General features: G+C 42.4%; 1 protein-coding gene across 15 annotated transcripts in view; it reads left to right on the forward strand.

The window, feature by feature from the left end:
• Nucleotides 1-20,523, forward strand: part of NEDD4L (NEDD4 like E3 ubiquitin protein ligase) — a 253,666-nt gene that overhangs the window by 127,062 nt on the left and 106,081 nt on the right. For 4 of the 15 annotated variants that reach the window (XM_033164293.1, XM_033164294.1, XM_033164296.1 and 1 more), the window contains exons 4-5: nt 465-503; nt 5,604-5,657. In XM_033164293.1, the coding sequence (XP_033020184.1) occupies nt 465-503; nt 5,604-5,657 (93 nt within the window). Of the gene's footprint in view, nt 1-464; nt 504-5,603; nt 5,658-8,514; nt 9,945-20,523 lie in introns of those variants that run through there. The other 11 variants (XM_033164290.1, XM_033164286.1, XM_033164285.1 and 8 more) reach the window with 9 other exon arrangements.

The following is a 20,523-nucleotide window of genomic DNA, read 5'->3' on the forward strand; positions in this document are numbered from 1 at the left end:
CTTCAGAGATCCAGATCTCTACTTGTACACACTGACCATGTACCCTCTCTCGCTCTCTCCCCCACTCCCCAGTAACGTGTTGAAGAATTTTAATAATGAAATATTTAACTGCCTTCATTAAGACATCTCTGCCCAGGTCATCAGCAATCTGCCTCCCACTGCGAAGTTCCTATTTATAGTTGACGTCTATTTCTGGCTCATCCCACTTCACATGCCCTCCCACACGAAGTTTGTTCAGCAAATGAATTTGAAGCCTTTTGACGACAATGTCTTTATTGCGGATGAAAGCTGTTGCTATGACATTTTTTTTTCTCTCTCTCTAGTTCTTTTTTACTTTCCTTTCTGATATTCTTAACAAGGAATGTCACTTTTGTTTTAATTGCAGCGAAATGTCAGACCTTCTAAAGCTCTTTAAAGATTTGGTGTTACTAAATGTGGTTTCCCCTTCTCCTTTTTTCTTGCAGACACTGAATCCGAAGTGGAATGAAGAATTTTATTTTAGAGTAAGTGTTCTGTTTTTAAATGACAAGCGTATTTCCTGTGCGATCAGTTGGCATCTGGCTCTGTGCTGTTGGCAATGGAATGTTGAATTAGATGACCCATAAATCTAATGATCCAGCAAAGCAACGTTTATTTTCTTAAGCATGCTAAACCAAACGTTTTCAAAACATTTCTATCAATATGAAACATGGCCTTCTCTGGAAATGATTTTGTAATATACAATAGCGCTTTTAATTTGCAACGTGTTTTATAGCCTGTTTTATCTTTTCCCACAACATCCCTACGAGGTGGTTCAACTTAGGGTGTTCTACACTAGTGGTTATCCCCATTTCCATTCACAGGATATTTTAAGCCAAGGGGAAAAGAAGGAGGCAAATAAACATATAGAGGAAGCAAAAGGGCTGTGAACAAAAAAGGCTGGAGGTGAGGGAGAGGAAGTGGGTTTCATTTGCAGATTGTTGTTTATAGATCGGTTCAAGCTTTTTAAACGGTGAAGATTGCTGGACTAGTATTCCTGTTTTGTGGGACAAGAGTACTGAAGCTCAGGAATGAATCTGTTGCATTGGACGAAGACTTTAAAACAGGGATGCAGAACCTAAGGCGCTGGGATGTACTGTAGTTCCCATCATCCCTCTTGGCCTTGTTGTCTAGGGTTGACGGGAGTTGCTGTCCATCATCTTGAATACATCATCTACCCACCACTATCCTGGCCCCACGCCCTCCTTCTTCCAGTCACCACTCTCCCTCTCTAACGGCTGCTCCCTCCTTTTAAAGAGCGGAATGTCCCGCCTCCCATGAGGTATCTGCCACTCAAACTGGGGTGCCCATTAACACATAAAACACCGTGGGTTTCTGAAAATCCCTTAACTTAGGTCTGATTCGTGCTCCAAACATCGTAATAGGGTGCTCCGAGCACAGCACACTTTTTAGTGATAGCTGATCCTTGGCCATTTGATGTACCTTTGGGGACTATTAATTTGTTCATTATCCTGCAAGAACTGTACTGTCTGCTGCTGGAATATTTATTTGATTCTTATTAGTTTGGGACTCCATGCACATATTATATGTCTTCTGTTTAAAAACATTGTCAGTATCTCACTTGTTCTGGCTTATTCCAGCCTAGAAAACCTCTATACGAACATGACCACATGGACGATTTCTCTCCTCCAGTTTAAGAGGTTCCTGTGTATTTATTCCTAGTTTAGTTTTGTTGCCATACACATTTTACAAGTGCATTGTGGCCAGCCATTTTTTTTACTGTTTCACCTGTCCAGATACTCACCTGCTCCACCCTCACACAGCCCTTTCCAGGGGTTGGTAGCACTGAAGTTTTGACAATCCAGTTAGTGGGGAGAGTGACTGATTGGGATGATGGAAGCAGTTCAACTGATTGCTTTAGTCAATAAAGGCAAGAGGGGAAGGACTAAGCCATGGGTATGCAAACTAAGGCCCGGGGGCCAGATCCGGCCCAATCGCCTTCTAAATCTGGCCCACAGACGGTCCGGAAATCAATGTGTTTTTATTTAATGTGTGCTTTTATTTAAAATGCATCTCTGGGTTATTTGTGGGGTGTAGGAATTGGTTTGTTTTTGTTCTCCAAAATATAGTCCGGCCCCCCACAAGGTCTGAGGGACAGTGGACCGGCCCCCTGCTGAAAAAGTTTGCTGACCCTTGGTAAGCAGTTGTTGCCAGGATTAGATTAAGTGATTAGTGGACGTCAGCACCCCAACCGTACATGTGTTATAAATACGATGGGTAAATTTTGCATTTCCAAGTTCTAATCTTTACAACTTGGAAAATTCATTTTGAAAACACTGGCTTTAAGGGACCGGTCTTTACAGCCTAATCCTCTAAGGGGGCACAATATGTAGGCAAAAAGGATTAATTTCACAGTTATGGATGGCCAAAGCCATACCAGAGAGGCAAGTATATCATGAATGAAACTGCAGAGCAGTTTGTATTTTTAAGGATCATTTTTAGAATTTGTTTTAAAGGTGCATTATTTTACACTTAATTTACACGATCCATGAAAAAAACAACCCACCACTCATTTGCATTATACTTTTCCCAGGCTGGCTTACTCAACAAGATGAAGGGAAAGCAGAAAACAATATTTTAAATGATTTCTCAGATTTAATATTGCAAGTGAGTGGGACTTTCATATTGTTAACCAGTTACTATAGAACGTTGTCTACACTCTCGGATGTCTTTCTTTTAAAAGAGTAAGGCAGAGAGAGAGAGAGAGAGAGAGAGAGAGAGAGAGAGAAAGGGAGGCAAGGTAAAATTCCAGCAGTTTAAATTTAATCTTTTGGAGCAGCTGCCTGTAAACACTGGGGCATTGTAGATTGTTAAAACTGTAGTATCTTTTTCAAATAGTGTCCGTGCAGTTGGACTTTTTTTTGTTAGCATTTTGGAAACAATATTTTTAGCAGTTTCTCAATTTGGAAAGATCGTAAGTGGTTTTCAAGTTGATTTTTATAGCATGCTTGAACAGGGAAAATAGAGAAGGTTTTGTTTCTGCTGCCTTCCTTGCTGTCCCAGACACATTGATCTCTTCAATGTTCTCTATAAGGAAGGGGGCGAATGGTCCAAGCCTGTTTTGATTAGTAATGCACAATCCCTAGGAACTGTCTTGGCACTGAACCCCACATGTCTGGTCCCAGCTTTTTCCATTCCAGTCACAACAAAGTTGTAATACATAGGAATCTTTCTACCAGAACTTACGTCTGGCCATGCTATACTTCAGGTTTCTAGTGCTCCAATCCTAAACACACTTACAGTTGATCAGAGAGGGGCTTGCACCACAATCTTATTCATGTTGAGTTTTTGCACCCTTAATTTGGGAATAAGTTCTGTTAGACAGAGTAGGACTTAATTCCGAATAAACACGCATTCATCACGTAACACTTTCTATCGATGACACAGTGGCTCAGTTTGCACGATCAAATCCTTTGGTCCTGTTAAAAACTGTTAATTACCGCTTTGTACATCACTGCAGTTTCAAAACCTCGAGTGTTGCGGGGGTGAGTGGGGAAAAATATATCAGCCCTGAATTCAGAGTTGTCTCAGTTTTAGGCCTGGGTCTAAAGGAGGAGATTCCCCCCTTAAGATTTTATTATATTAAAGCTTTTTTTAGAATACAACAAGATGAAAGAAACTAATCTAAATAAAAACAAAAACAGAAAAAGAAAGAAAGAGAGAAAGAAAGAGGAAAGAGGTTACCTTCCTCAGAGGTAATTCTTAACTCTTGTCTTACACAGAAAGTGATGGAGCCTCCCAGTGCTATTTTTCTAGAAAAATAGGTGCCGGAACTCACCATGAATGTTTCCCTTGTTCTCTTATACAGTGGTGCTTCGCAAGACAAAATTAATTCGTTCTGCGAGTGCTGTCGTCTAGCGAAAATTTCGTCTTGCGAAGCACGGACGGGGGAAGCGCGGTTTGACGGGGAAAAAATAATTTTTTCGTCTTGCGAGTTGCGCCCATAGGGAAATTCGTCTTGTGAGTCACCCTTTCATTAGCGAATGCCTTTCATCTAGCGAGTTTTTCGTCTAGCGAGGCATTCGTCTTGCCAGGTACCACTGTAATGGCAATGGTGCCCACCTGAGAGGTGCCAGAATTGGGTTCCTGTGAGTTCCAGCTGGGGGGGGGGAAGAGCCCTTGACCCTCCTAGCTCTCACCTGGGAACTTTCCTTCCACATCCCAGTTTCTAACCCTTTAACATATTGTTACAGCTGTTGCAAACAGCAACAGGGGCAGCAGGAATCATGAGAGTTTTCCCCACGTTGCAATTTTTTTAAAAAAACATAGCACATGCACTCATCGTGATTTGCGATATATTGCCGTGTCGAATATTATGAAACTGCTTCCACGATGTGGACTTCAAACTGATTTTGGACGGTATACCTCCCAGCCCTGCCTGCCAGTATAGAAAATAAATAGAGCTTGGTGAAGCACTCATTATAAGGTTGCTTCCGAACTTTCATGGTAGAGTATACCAGGGATGGGGAACCTGTGACCCTTCAAATGTTGGACTCTCAGCTCATCAGCCCCCCAGTTAGTAATGGGAAGTGCCAGCATCTGATGCTTTGTGTGGGAGATGTTCCCTGTCTAACCATGGGACTGTTGTTACAGCCTGACTTTATGTTGGCTGTGTCAACACACGCATGCTGCTGTTTTTCTTTTAAATCAGGCTTCATCAAATCAATGTTTCTAACAATAAGAGAAGCTCACCAGCCGGCTTTGCTACATCTCTCTCCCCCACATTGGGGTGAGGATTGGCGGGGAGGGATTTGTCATGGCTAACTTAATGCTAATCATTCGCATGGCAACCCTGTGCAAGATTTTCAAAGGCTGGTTTTTCTGTCGTTGAGATTAGGTATATGATCACCAGATATTTGTTTGCTGAAAATATGGCGGACAGTAAGTGATTATCCCATTGGATAATCTGCGGTTGAAGTCCGTTCGACTTCCAAAATGTTTGGAAACCCAAGCGTGGCTTCTGATTGGCTGCAGGAAACTCCTGCAACCAATCGGAAGCTGCGGAACCCGTGTCAGACGTTTGGGTTCCAAAGAGCGCTCACAAACCGGAACACTCGCTTCCGGGTTTGCGGCATTCGGGAACCAAAACCTCCCGAGTACCAAGGCGTTCAGGATCCAAGATACGACTGTATGTTCCTAGAGGGAAATGATGTAGCCAGGTTGTGATCTGGAGATCATACCCGTTTTGTTAACAGATCCTCTTTTTCTCTCCTAAATTATAGGTGATATTTGGGGGGGCAGGTGGGTCGACTGATACAGTCGTGATAAGTCCTTAGCTCCGCATAAGCAATCAAAACACCCTATTTTTGGGGTGCGTTTTCTTGGGTTCTGCTGGGCGATGGGGAGAAAGGTGGAGTTTGCTTGTCCCTAGACCTGGCCCAAGGCCTCTGGCTTGCCTTCTCTTTGCTCTGCCCTTGGAAAATTCAACTCTGTTTCTTCATGTCACACCCAAGATTCATTTAAAAACAGTGTAAGTGAAGAACATTGAATTAAGTAACTGCTAAATAACTGTTAGTCTGTTTCTAAACAGATAATTCCATTAAATTCTTTATTATATCTTGTAGGTAGATCCATCTAACCACAGACTACTCTTTGAAGTATTTGATGAAAATAGATTGGTAAGTGTTTGTTTATCTTTAGGGTACATTCAGTGGCTGTGCCATAACCACACCCTTTTTTTGCAGCCGACATAATGCGAAAGCGGTGTAGTATTTATCGAATGGTTGCATGTGGGGATATGAATTGTGACCTTTTTTTAATGGATTGCAGGCTTATAAACCGTTCGGAGTTTCCTGTTGGAATCGCTGAAAGGCAGAAGTGGGGTCAGTCAGAAGTCTCCCACCTTCTGCTCTGCTTTTATTATAACGGACTGTTTTGTTTTTTAAACTGTTGGTTGCTGCTTTCTCAGAGATAAATATATTAGTAGGGAAAGGAACATTTTAAAACTTTTTTTAAAAAATAAATGACATGGAATGACATGACATGAATACATGCTGTGTGGAACGGAACCCCAGTACATTGGTTTTAAACCCATTGGAGTTGGTTAATAGGTGACTAGTAAATTATGTAGGCAAATAAATAAATGACAGCTTTGGGTGGTGATGGAAGGAACTGCATATTTAGCCCTTTCTTTGCCCACTTCTCTGAGTCACCATAGAGTCAGTCTCCCCCCAATTTCAAACGCCTATTTGTGAGGTGAAAGGACCCAACTCTGAGCAAGATGCATGTGGTGCTATGTCTTGATTGAAGTGAGTGTGGAAGCCCTTGGGAGAGGTGGGAGCTGTGTTTATATGGAGCCAGTGTGGTGTAGTGGTTAAGAGTGGTAGACTCGTAATCTGGTGAACTGGGTTCGTGTCCCCGCTCCTCCACATGCAGCTGCTGGGTGACCTTGGGCTAGTCACACTTCTTTGAAGTCTCTCAGCCCCACTCACCTCACAGAGTGTTTGTTGTGGGGGAGGAAGGGAAAGGAGAATGTGAGCTGCTTTGAGACTCCTTAGGGTAGTGATAAAGCGGAGTATCAAATCCAAACTCTTCTCTTCCAAACTCTTATACATCATATTTCATTACCTATGAGGACCTCCTGGATTAGGGATTGTGTATATATGAGAATAATTTCAGCACCAAACTTTGTGCCGTGTGTGTGTGTGTGTGTGTGTGTGTCTATCTCAGACCCTCCAAGTGCCCCTATTTTCCTGAGACAGTCCCAGATTTACAGAAGCCATCCCAGTTTCTAATTCAATTCTGGAATGTCCCGCTTTTCCTTAGGATGTACCTATTTTCATTGAGGAAATTTTGGAGGGTATGGAGTTAGCGACCCCCGCACAAAGGAGATCAGTTACTATACAACCATTAGAAGACATCTGAAGGCAGCCCTATATAGGGAAGTTTTTTTAATGTTTGATGTTTTATAATGTTTTTATATATTTTGGCAACCCGGTCAGATGGGCAAGGTATAATAATAATAATAATAATAATAATGGAATAGGACGTCCCTATTTTCATCAGAGAAACGTTGGAGAGTATACTCTATCTATCTAATAGAAATATGTCCTGCATTTAAAATGCCGGATTCCCAGAGATGCTCCAGACGATGTGCCTGTTCTTTTTATTATTATTTTTGTGTAGCGAGTAATCATGGCGACTGTTCTTGTTGTTGTTCTTGTTGTCATCATTGGCAGAGTCCAGTTTTCCTAGTATAGATGATAATACTTAACCTCATCAAAATTTATCATTTTAAGCTACTCCTTGTAATTGGGCTGCTTCCTCCCCCCCCCCCCCCCGGTATGTGAAAACAAGTGCTTAGAAAACAGAAGCAGAGATGCGAAGGATATGGTTTTGACTCAACACCCACATGATTCCCCACAACTCTTGCTCCAAGGCTTTCTTTTATAAAAGCAGGTTGTTCTGTTTACTTCTGCAATAAGACTGTTTGGTTTCATTGGCCCTGTTTCTAATTCGCACTGGAAGAGCATTGTCAGACTCTGCCTCGGCTATAGTTCCTACCTTCTCCCTCCACCCCCTCCGGCATTTATCAAAACCGCCATGTGTAGCAGAGCCGAATTCGGGCATTGTTTAATGTTGAGTCTGTTTGTTCTTCTGGAGCCTTTTGGCTCTTAACAAAGCAGAGCTCTATTCCATGTGGCAATCTGAGCTAGTAATATTGCTAACTTTCTCCCTGGGCGCTTGCCAGCGTGGGGCAGCGTGTTTTAAGTCAGATCAGTACAGCTCTTCACAAACACCCCTGCGCTCCAGATCTCAGCTGCCTTCTCAGCCTCCCAAAAGCCGAAAAAGGAAGATTGTTGCTTGCTCCTGTCTGCTGCTTGAAGTGTGTGTGTGTGTGTGTGTGTGTGTGTGTGTGTGTGTGTGTAAGAGTTTCTTTCCCCCACCCCCACCCCCCAAACCACTTCTCCTGGAAAACGCCGGGTATAGCTGGAACGGGTTATTATAGTTCGTTTACAGTGGCAATATGATATCTGTGTCTAGTACTCCAGCAAAAAAACAAAAAAACCTTGCTACTTAAATCGCTTTTTAAGCATAAGAGGAGAAAGATATAGTTCCTAGCCATTCTTTAATATGTACGTTAGTCGAATGACACTCGAAGGCTTCAGCCAGCTTTGAGCAAACACAATCTCCGTGTGTACCCTCCTCTGGCCATTTTTGTGACTCCCCAATCTGCCTGAGGACATCAATGCAATATCAGCCAGGGGGTTCTGGTTGCTCTGTGTCTCGCTCCCCCCCCTCCTTTTTTTTTTTTTTGGTCTGGTTTAGTACAAAAGAGTTCTGTGAATATGATGTACTTTTAGATTTATAGCAGAGCTTGAGTGTGTTTGCTGCCTCGGTCAGCTGTGAGAGATCTCCCGCTGGGGCTGCTCCTTTCTGATGGAAAAGGAGCAGCTGTGAAGGTGCTGTTTCAGGCTCTTGCTGGTATTAAAGAAGAAGAAGGAAAAAAAATAGCTGCTTGCATTGGAGAGGGGGAAATGGGTCATGTGATGCCAGCCACCCTACCCTATGTCACAGTGTGGAGGAGCGCTGATTGCTCTTATCCAATCATGCCTGGAATGTTGCTTGCCACTTGGGCTATTTCTGCTATCTGTCGCTATCAGTACAGCAGTGCTAACAGTTTGGCAGATGGGACACTTTTCCTCGGAGTTTATGTCTTCAGTTCTTAACTTCTGGCAGTGCCTGGACTCGTTGCCGTCTCCCCCCCTCTCCTCTCTCCCGAAACGATGGCCCATCGGCTGCGGTTTCATTTTGGCTCCGGGCGAAGCAACACAGCTCCCGAGTCGGAGATCTTAGACCACGAGAGAGAAGATGATGACTTTTTCATGTCATTCCACACTTTACCGAGAAGAAACGGGCCTCACCCTTTCTCCAGGCGCAGAATGGATTACGGCGGCGACAGCAGCAGCAGGGATCTGCGGGAAGACAGTTCCTTGAAAAGGAGCACGTCCATGTTTATCCCCCAGCTTCTGAACAACATCGATGCACGTCCGACAAGGAGCTCGTCCATGCAGATCTCCCTCCAGCGTAAGGCAGTAAATGGACATGCTGATGAGTGTGGGGGCCCAGAGTCCCCCCTGGAGGAGACAGGTAACTTTTCAGATCTAGGGGAGCATTATGAATCTCTGGTTGGAAGCCATTCTTCTCCAAGTAGTCCGCAGGTGACTCCAGATAATTCTCCACCGAGGCAGACGGAGAACATGGGGCACGAGATTAACGGGGGGTCCTCTAATCATACAATATTTTGTACAATACCTTCCAATAACTGGAATGATGGCAGCGCAGCTGCGGCTCAAGATGGCGAAACGAACCCTGCATCAGGGTTAAACATCAGCGGGGTGAGGATTCAGCACCGAGCTTCAAGTGTGGACGTTCCTCATGTTACGCTGATGCCCTTTGGTTCCGAGGCTCAGAATGCCTCTTCTCCCTCTGAACCCAGGCGCTGGTCTTTGCAGCACCTGCCCGATGGGTCCTCCAGTTCGGGGAAGAAATTGTTTGTTTTCCAGTTGCAGCAGTCTCAGTCGAACAATACACAGGCAGGAGCAGATTACAATTTTGGTTTCACCGGAACAAAAGGGGATAGGTTGGTCAGGTACCCACGGATACGGCTGGAAAGGAGCACCTCGTACCCAGTTCAGCCCCATCCGGCACGAGTCAGCCCCACGGAGGACGACGGCGTGAATCCGGCACTTCGTGGAAATTGCAGGAACGGCTCTGAAATATCTCGAAGCGGTTCAGTGGAGCGGGTTTCTCCAGGGCAAGGGTGCACCTTTAAAATCCGTCCCGATCAAAACTCCAGGCAGCAGCATTTCAGAATCCTTGTGACTCGTGGGACTAATGAGAGAGGCCAAGGTTCTGGACAGGAAAACCCTAATGCTCCTGGTTCTGTGGCAGCCAACTCCTCAGTAAGTAGGAACATTAATGTGCTGGCGATAACTTAAATTTTCACTTACGGTGATAACTTAAATTTTCACAAATATGCTTTGCATATTTTGCATAATTGGTTTACAACTCATAATGCTAGCAAGAACTATATTCCTCCAGAACAATCTCAGAGCATCTTTGGTTCATTAAGCTAAAATAGCTTTCAGCTATGACTGCATCCATTGCAATGTTTTGAGGTCTCCTAGCAACTCACACGTTACTTAAGTCAATGTTACGTCATCCTGGGTTACAATAGGATTTAGTTTTACGGAAATCTGTAAGCCACTGTGCTGTTGTTTATAAATAGTGCCCACTTTGTTAAAAAAGAAAGAAAGAAGTTGCTTCTTGAAAAATAAATACAGCGTGTGCACACACACACACACACACACATGGTAATCTGAGTAATTCTCTATTGCATGTATGAAAGAACCTCAATTTTGTGTTGGGGATTGTAATATCTTTAAGTGAAACACTTCACAGGGACTGTATTTCTTTCTGTCTAGTTATAACTTTGTAGTGGCAGAAGCGAAACTGTTGTGAAACGCCAAGCGCGTTTGTGTGTTCTGCTCATTCCACTTTCATTTTATCTTTTCCTCCATTAGCGCTAGCGTTTTGATTTGAGGCAATGTACATCTTCGGAGGGATAATAAATGCTTTCATATTTTACATGCATAATGTGTCGAAGCCGAGCTTCAACCCAAATAATATTGCGTAAGAGAACGACAAGCGAAGAAGCAAATAATGTGTCCAGTTATTGCACAGTGGCATCTGGAACAGCAAATACTATGTGAACAGAACTTTAGCCGTTTCTTGCTTCCATCACCCTATGGGCATCGTTCTCTCAGGCGTGCTTAAAATGTATTTCAACAAAGGAAAGCAGCGCCTGACTATGGGAGGGCAATGTGATGGCTGCTGCTTTATTAGCGAGAGCTGCAGCACAGGAGATTCTTCATCCTAATTTTACTTCTTGGAATGTACATACATCTACATGTTGAGAAGGCTGAAGGTGCATAGCACAAACAAGCATTCCAAATGAAGAAATATACTTACAAACAATGCCACTTTCCTTCTCTTTTAGGAATGGTGTAGTCCTATATAGCGTATGTAGAATTTTCTCTATAGATTTTTTTTTGGGGGGGGGGGAGTGGTATCAGGAAGGGACCAGCAAACATTTTAATTGGTTTGCTTTCTCCTGGGATTTTACTGCCCCTGCCAAATCCTCCAGGTTTTATCGCAGACCTATCGAAATTGCATTAAAATGGTTATTACGGGCACTGGAGATTTTAAAGGGGGAAAGGGCCCCTCTGCACTGATGCTACTACAGTAGCAATAATTTTGAATGAGCAATCTAAAGCAGATATATGGGGTGTGAAGTGTTAAGTGAGCTTTACATATTCCGGAGGGTGACTGAGAGAGGCCAAGGACCGTGTTGGAATTAGGAACCAAATTCTGCTCTAACTCTTGAGCCTTTGAGTGGGGCGAATTTCATTATTTTATGTGTATTAATTCAGAAGTGATGAGAGAGTGAGCGGGCATGCACTCTCCACAGGATCGTGTAGCAGCCTTGTCAAAGAAATTTAAAAATGTTGAACTTCAGAGTGTGTATCAAAAAATATATATATGATGCATATTTTATTAGATGCATGTCCTTTGCTATTCTGAGAGTTGGAGGAGGCTGAGCACTTTTGAATTAAATAAATGTGTATGCCCTTTGATTTGAAAGAAAGCTGACAATAGAACCAGAGCAGGAAAATGCAGCTGGGGAAATTAAAATTGACAGCTTTTTGAAACACCATCTTCATTCCGAGTGAATGTAGCCTACATATGTACACACAGATAAATGAAAAAGGGTATCTAAAGGCTGTATGTCTTTCAGGGAAATATTTGATGCTATACTGTATGTGAGTACAAAATAAAGGCTTAAAAGAAGTCAAATATGCATATCTGCATCCGCTTAGCCTCTTCAGAACATAGACAATAATCGCATAGACAGTAATCGCATACAATCAAAGATTGAAGTTTCCAGCGGTCATTGCCAATGATATAAGTATAAAAAAATCTAAATGGCAGAAACAACAACAAAAAATGCACAGCGATGTATGAACATTTTTTTATTACCTGTGGATCCTGATTATTCAAAAATATTCACCGTATAGCAGACAGCACTGGTTGTTCCTTCAAAAAGTATTATGGGTTTGCGCTGCAGAAATGGCAGATTGGACAACCCTCCGGGGGACTCATTTAACACAATTAAAGGCATCACTATGCTCTGTAGACCAGTCTATAATAGTTATTAGATTCAATAACGTGCTTGCCAAACAAACACTGTTAGCGAGCAAGCCTTGATATTAGGTACAAATTGCCACCTTTCAGCAACTGGCAAATATAAAGCATGTTGATGATGCATGTACACTTTGGACTCAGTTGCATTATACATTGAAAACTGTGCCATTACCACTTTAAGCAGACATGGCTTCCCCCCAAAGAATCCTGGGAACTGTAGTTTCTTAAGGGTAGTGAGAGGTGCCAGGAGAGCCTGCACAGAACTACAACTCTCTTGGAATGGTAGCTCTGTAACTCTCAGCACTACAGTTCCCAGGATTATTATTTTGGGGGGGGGGGTCTGTTTGTTTGTTTGCATCTATTTGATATTCATAGAATCAGAATTGGAAAAGTTGGAAGCACCTACATTGAAACTATTGGTCATCTAGTAAGCTTGCAGAATTATATGCAAACTGCAACTGGGATATGAAATCCCCACTTCTAATTCTAAATTAGATGGGTGTGCAAATATGGGACACAACCTGTTGGACGCAACTTTTTCACATCTGATGCATGAGAGTTCCCATCAACACACATTTTCATAGAAAAGTATGTTGAAGGGAGGACATTCTTCGCACTTGAGTCTGATAGACCGGTAACTGTGTCTTTCCTACACAAGTGTTCCATTCTTTACTTTGTGACTTTGGTTTGTTTTTAGTGTTTTAAAATGGTAAGCTGCCTCGGGTGCCTTGGCAGAAAGGCAATATACGAAATACAATAAACAAGTAACGCTCAGGCACATACAACGGCACAAACCCGCACTTCCTTAACCCTAATACAGTCAAAGCTGTGAGGAGAAATTCGGTGTGGGCTTAATGGATTGACATTTTCAATTGTATATTAACATTCGGGCGCTTGAACTGAGGCAACGAGCCACGGCCAGAGCATTCTTTAAGTAAGCATTTTCCAGATATTCATCTAAACTGCTGCTGTCCCTCATCCAAGTGGCTGTCTGCTTTTTTGCTTAGCTTAGTTGCGCAAGAGAGCTGAGTGCTTAGAAATGAAAAACTCTCTATATCGAATACACTTAGCTGTGGACGCATGTGTGCTGTATACGGTATTCTGGAGGCTGAGAGCGGCTACTGTGCGGAAGCTCAAGTTTAGACACTGAACCAGAGTGAGCTGTGGTAAGTCTTCAAGTGGCCTGCCATCATCCCATTAGCTTCTGTCGCTTGACAATGGGAGGTAATGAAATTCGAAGGTTCCGCTTTTGGTTTTAAAGAAGCCACAGCTTTCTTATTATATTAGAATTTTGGGGGGCTGGTTTGTTCTAACTGTGGTTAGTTCAGACAAAGGAGGATCAAGCAATGGTTTCAGATTCTGGTTTGTTAGCTAGCCCGCAGTTAATTAAAAATGGAAGGAGGGGAGAGTGTGAGGCTGCAGCTTGTTCTCTTATCATAACACGAAACCATAATTATGTGCTATTATGTGCTTTATTTATGAACTGACCATTAATAAATGTTAATCCAAAAGTGGGATGTTGTCTTTTTTTAAAAAAACAACAACACAAAATTGGAGCTTGAATTGATTAGTAAAAACAACAACACCTTGATGGACTCTGTTGCTACTACTGCTAATAATTTTAACACTGTCTGGTCACCACATAAGACTGCTTAGTCAAGGAGCAATGCCTACGCAATTTTGTTTTCTGTTTATCATTCATGTTTTGTGTTTCCCATACTGCACCAGCTCAAAGAATGTAGGAGAGGGACGCCTTGACTATTCTTCTACCAAGGAAAAAAGTATAAAATACTCAGCCGTGACAATCCCTGAAACGAGATGGAGATGTAGTAAAGATATAACCCAAACTTAACTAAACGCAACTCCAAAAAATTGGGGTGAGGGCCCCTAAACAACTAAGTGGAATTAGACAAAAATATATACAACTCAAATGAAAACCCTCATAACAAAAACCCTAACGAGATGCCGGCTCTTCCTCGTTTCACTGGATAGAGTCTGTTTCCTCAGAGGGAAATTAATTATAGAAACTATAGAAAGCTACGAAAGTCAAACCAAAAGAATGAAGAGCAGTAGGGGGAGAATCCTCCCAAACTATTTCATGTTAGTTGAACTCAGGTTAGCTAACCTAAACAATTTTGATAACAAAACTCATTACTTTGAAAAAAACAAAGCCGCACGGGCTCCTGTGACAAGATGCTACAAAAACATGATTAAGACTGCTACTGGTAATGCCTAGTTCCTGGTTTGTATACCTGACTAAAATGGTTTCTTAAAGGGATAGGGTCATTATATCTTAGGCGTGTCCAAAAGTATTCCAGCTGATACAAACATACTTGTAAATTCAAACGGGCTCATTTTATGAAGAATAATAATGGGAGAAAAATAAGACATATAATTGTGAAATGGAAATGGAATTCCTTTGTATTTTAAGGGGAAAAAATGGTAAAACTGTGACCTTGTGTAATGATAATTGCTAATGTAGATTTTGTGTTTCCCATACTGCACCAGCTTAAAGAATGTAGGAGAGGGATGCCTTCACTTTTCTTCTAGCATTCCCCCATCGTGGTCCATTTTCTGCAGATTTTTGTCCTTCACAGAGAGCTGGCTAGGCTAGGGCTGTGCCTCATGCATGCTTTATCGTAGCGCAAGGAAACTTCCAGTAAGCTCCTTAAAGTGTAATGCCAGTAAGGAACAGCGTTGCACTCGTACGCACCTATCCCATTTCAAGTGGATGTTAGCAGAAGGGGAGAGTCACTCCATTAGAAAGCCACCTCAGTCTTATTTTGGGGGACCCTTTAAATCCGTGGTGGGAGAGGCTTCTGCGTTTAATCAAACCAAACCCGTAGAGAAGAATATATTTTATGAAAGCTGTTTAGGCAAAATAGCTTCCAATCTCTTCCCCGGTTCAGCTAGTTTGTGATTATTTGATTGATATAGGACCTGGGATTTGGTCTGAGGGCAGCAGCTGCTTCAAGGCTTATTTATCTGGAGTGAAAACATTCATGCGGGCGTCTGTAGTCCTATTGCTACTGAGTGTTTATGACCTTTCAAATATCTTCTCTTTTGGTCCGAGCAGCTTTCACACTGGCAGGATGCATTTCATTAAGAGTTATCATAAAACTAGAGAAGAAAATAGGAGCGCGTTGACCTAATATTTAAGCGCAATGCCTAATCTGTAGGTGCATGTGTTTGGAAGGCCCGTTCTGGATTCTGTTGGGCTGATCTTTTGCAAAGAAGTCTCTTCCGTATTTGTCTCTGCTGATATTAAAAACTGGGTTGTGCTGTATTTTGGTACACTGGGCGGCATCTGTGTTCACGTCTGCTGTATCGGTCTATAAAAGCAGCTTGGGCGAGGAAATGTTTTCAGTGGACGGGGGTCTGTCTGAGAGAATTCCAGACACCCTTGGCAAATAAAAGACCCTAGAGCTAGAATTTCAGAGGAGCTGCTGACGAAGACATGGACCCTTAGAGGGCTTTAGAACATGGGTCTAGCTTGGTCACAAAATGCCCTGTGTCTTTTCCCCATTCTGTCGGATTAATATCAAACTGTTAAATACCTATGCAAGGACTTTCTGGTGACGGCCATGGCTTGTCACGATTTGTATACCAGCGGTGGAGGGATGGCTGGTGCTGGGCTGCCCTTAGCAGCAGTTCTGTAGGAATCCTTTTGCAGCCACAGGCAAAGCTTAGCAGGTGGCCTGTCCCAATTTGCCTTTGAGCGATGACGCTAGGTTGCAAAATGAGAGTTCCCTGTCCCTGCAAAGACATCACGTATTCCAGGCTTGTGGTAGAGGTCTTAGTGGTTTCTCCTTCATTGCTAATTCCCCCCACCTCTTGTTTATTTAGTATTTGGTGACATACTGTTGCGGCAGTCTTCTTGCATTTTTACTCTTTTCTTTTAAATAAAAGGTAATTTTAGGCAACAACCTTTCCTCCTTTTTTTTTTTTTTTTGAAAAATGGAAACAAACAAAAAGTAAGGTCCATGTATAGTTACTTGTTCTTTCTGTATAACTTTTCAGGCATGAAAGCTCCTTTTGTTAGTAGGAAATATGAGTAAGTCATATTGCCGATAGGGAAGTTGAAATTAGCTGTTCTTGCAGTTCCCTTGTGAAAGATTACTTGTTGATGATGGGTTTTTAGGAATGCCATGTATCTGCTTTTGCCTCTCAACTTAAGCTAGGTGTATAATGCTTCCATAAATCAAAGAGTCAACCCTGGCTTTTTAAAGCAAACATTCTGGGTTCAAAGTATACAGATTATATTTGGCATGTACTGGTTTAAAAGTAGGTAATCAATCAATCACATTAAGATACCAGATGCTCGACAGATATGAATTTATTTATTTATTTATTTATTTATTTATCATACCAAGAACAAACTCAGTTGGTCTCTAAGGTGCTACTGGAAAGAATTTTCTATTTTGTTTTATTTATTGAGGCAACCAAGCAAGTAATGAACTTCCATATTAACAGAAGCCAGCCCTTGAAATAGCTTCTGAACCATCATGTCTCCTCCCTATACCCAGCAAATTATATGCCACACACCTTCACATTAAATTAATTAACTGGATGGAATCCGAGGCAATACTGGCGGAGGAGCAAGCCGGGTTTAGACAGGGCAGAACGACAATAGACCACTGCTTCGTATTAGCACACCTCATCGATAAATATGTCATGGACAAATGTTTGTTTTTGGATGTTTAGCCTGAAAGTGCATGCTACCTTGGATCTCAAATGCCTTGGCTCCTAAACAAATCTGCTCCCGAACGATCAAAACCCAGAAGTGAGTGTTCCAGTTTTCTAAGTACAGTACCGTATTTTCCGGTGTATAAGACGACTGGGCGTATAAGACGACCCTCAACTTTTCCAGTTAAAATATAGAGTTTGAGATATACTCGACCGCAGATTCTCCACCCGGCGTATAAGACGACCCCTGACTTTTGAGAAGATTTTCCTGGATTAAAAAGTAGTCTTATACGCCAGAATATACAGTATTTTCAGAAGCCGAACGTCAGGTGCAGCTTCTGATTGGCTGCAGGACGCTCCTGCAACCAATCGGAAGCCGCGCCTTGGTTTTTAAACGGTTCCGGGAGTCGAACGGACTCCCGGAATGCATTCTGTTCAAGAACCAAGGTACGGCTGTATATTCTGCGGTGACTCTATTGACTTCATTCCCAAATCTGTTGAATTGCTGTCAAGTAGTTGTAAAAGGGACCACATTGAAGCAAAATAGGTGCAGACATAAAGGGGGTCCCATTGGAAAAACCAAAAGTGATCTCTCTGACTAATACATGTATTTAATTTTCAATCAATTTCAGAGTGATGGGCTTTGAATAATGGAGATCTTTCTTCAGTAGTTTGTTTCTGCTCTTCATGTAACAACATTTTAGTGAATCAGCTCAAATAACACTGTGGCAATATCATGGCTGGGCTGGACTTCTGGATCGCAGAAACTAATACTTTTGCTTTTTGTTGTTATTAAATTTCTATACCGCTCTTCATTTGAGGATCACAGGGCAGTTTCGAATATAAAAACACAACATACATAACTTTAGTAACAAACAAGCAAAATACTCCCCCATGGTTATCGAACCTAGCCTTATTTGGCATACCCCCTACCTCCCGCTCTCTGTTATAAAATTGCAGAGCTGTGATACAGAAAGAGAAGTTTCTCTTCATGTAGTAATACATGTTGTGACCTAGACGTACCGCAGTGCATGGATAGAGGATGTGAAATTTGTAAGTTTTGGGGGGGTTTTTTGGTTTTTTTTTTTGCTTGCAGATTTAAAGGGTTCCTAAATGGACAAATTGAGGGGGGGGGGGAAACACAGTTCTGTAACTTCAAGTATCCCTGGGATAGCTCAGTCGGTAGAGCTTGAGACTCTTAATCTCAGGGCCGTGGGTTTGGGCAAAAAGATTCCTGCATTGCAGGGGGTTGGACTAGATGACCCTCATGGTCCCTTCCAGCCCTACAATTCTATGATTCTAAGCGTGTAGAAAAAGTTGAAACATGACACTCCTGCTCACTTGTGCTTGTGGCCTTTTGGACACATGCTTGTGGTATTTCCAATCATTCTTTTTCAGGCTGAACCTCTTAAATCTAGAAGGTAGCTGTGTGTGGCCTCTCTAGTAACTGTCCTGTTTAACATAGTTTTATGATGTAGACTGGGGATAATAAGTGTGTGAAGCTTTCTCACAGTGGTGTGGGTGATAGGCCAGCAACAACATGGGCAGGAGAACTGTCACTGACAAGAGTATGAATGTATGAAGCTGACATATAGAGTCAGTTCATCTAAGCTGCTCTGACTGGCATTGGGGCTCTTAAGGTCTCAGGCAAAGGTATTTTCCAGCTGCTAGTCGGAGATATTACGCTTGTAATATGCAAGGCCATGAGCTCTGCTACTGACCTACAACAGCATGGGAGGGACGAAATGGAGAAGATGGTGATTGCCAACAGCTTAGCAAGATTCAAGATGCTGCGTTACTTCTTCTTATTTCAACTTTAAAACCAACATCTTTATTGGAGAATTGGAAAGTATCAAACATAAGGAATAATTTAAAAAAAACGAGTCCAAAGGTGAACTAGATTACTACAGGACAGTTATAGCATAAAGTCTACTGTGGGTAAACTGGTGGAAAGCATAATTAAAGAAGGAAGTGAAAGCATGAAGAAGAACAAGACTTGCTTTTCTACAATGAAAAGTCCTGCCTGTATCAATATTTTGAAGTTCATTAGTATAATTAATAAATATTTTGATCAGGGTGGTCTGTAAGACCTAACAGCAAACTAACAACAACAACATAACAACAACAACAACAATGCCTGAGCCACTCTTATATACTTGGACCTACAAAAGCTTTGGTTAAGCCCCTCACCAAAGGCTTCTGAGTAAACTTAGCAATTGCCCGGTAAGGGGATAGACCATTTTGCGGACAACGGAAAGCAGAAGGAATAAGTGAATGAACAATTCTCACAGTGAAAGTTAGCAAACAATACTATTCCTGAAGGATTTGTATGTGAATCATGGCTTTTAACTTGTTCATAAGTGAACTGGAGCCAGATGAGCACTGCAGTAGCACAGTTTGCAAATGGCATGCAGGCAATGACTGATTTACCATGTTTGATAGGTGCACGACTGTGCATGTGTGTGTCACGGCAACCCAGAAGTGGCCAGAAGAGGCGGCGGAACAGGCTTATTGCACTCTGCTGTCACCCACAATGACCCGAAATGCAGCCTCCACACAAATCAGGGGGTGCCTGTATAGCTGTCCAGGATAGGGAAAGAGTCCTAAAATAATTTATTTAAACTGGGGGAATAGGCAACAAAATGACAAATGAAGTGCAGAGTGTAAAGTCTGAACTGGCAATGACTCTCCAGGAAAGAGGGATTGGGGGTGCTGTGGATTACTCAGCGATAAATGTCAGTTCGGTATAGGGCTACTCTGAAAAAGCCAATGATGCTAAGGATTGCTAGGAAACTAATTGAAAATAAAATGATCAGTATCACAATGTCTTGTTATAAATCTATGGTGCAGCTGCGTTTGGAGCAATGTGTACAGTTCTGCTTACCATATCTGGAAAACAAAAAAATAGGGTAGAGCAGGAAAAGATGCAGGAAAGCAGAATGATTGAGGTGTCTTTCCTGTGAAGAAAGTCTAAAGTATTTGGGGCTTTTGAGTTCAGAGAAAAGGTGACCCAGAAGGGGACATGATAAAGGTTTGTGCACAGTACAGAGAAAGCGGATAGGAGAAAGTTTTTCGACTCCTTTCTTACTTTACCTATTAGAACCTGACCAACGAAGCTTTATGGTGAGAGATTCTGGACAGATGAAAGGGAAGTATTTTTCCCACGCGTAGCATAGTTAATTCGCAGAATTCACCGCCACAAGATGTGGCGGTGGCCACTAGTTTGCATGGTTTTACAATGCATGGAGGAAGAGTATATAAATGGCTATTGGCCATGAAATCTTAAAAGAATGGCCAGGTGGCTGGGAGGCCACTCAGTGATTGGGAAGGATATGGAGCCACAGTTGGAGACAGCAGGGCTTCTAGCTGTCTGTGCAATGAGACGTCTCTCTCTGTGTGTGGCCCAAAATGGCCAAGCTGTCTCTGTGCCCCGCGCTTCAATAAATCTGGCTACGTCGTTCATTCAGAAGCGTTTCAATGTGAGACTCAAGCGCAGCTTATGGACTCGTATCTCAGTAGCTTCCTTGTAAAACTCACTGCAGAGTTAAGTATGCAGCCATACAATGCCAAACAAAAAGGTTTCTGCACGTT

This window comes from Lacerta agilis, chromosome 11 (genome assembly GCF_009819535.1).
Source record: "Lacerta agilis isolate rLacAgi1 chromosome 11, rLacAgi1.pri, whole genome shotgun sequence".
NCBI lineage: Eukaryota > Metazoa > Chordata > Lepidosauria > Squamata > Lacertidae > Lacerta > Lacerta agilis.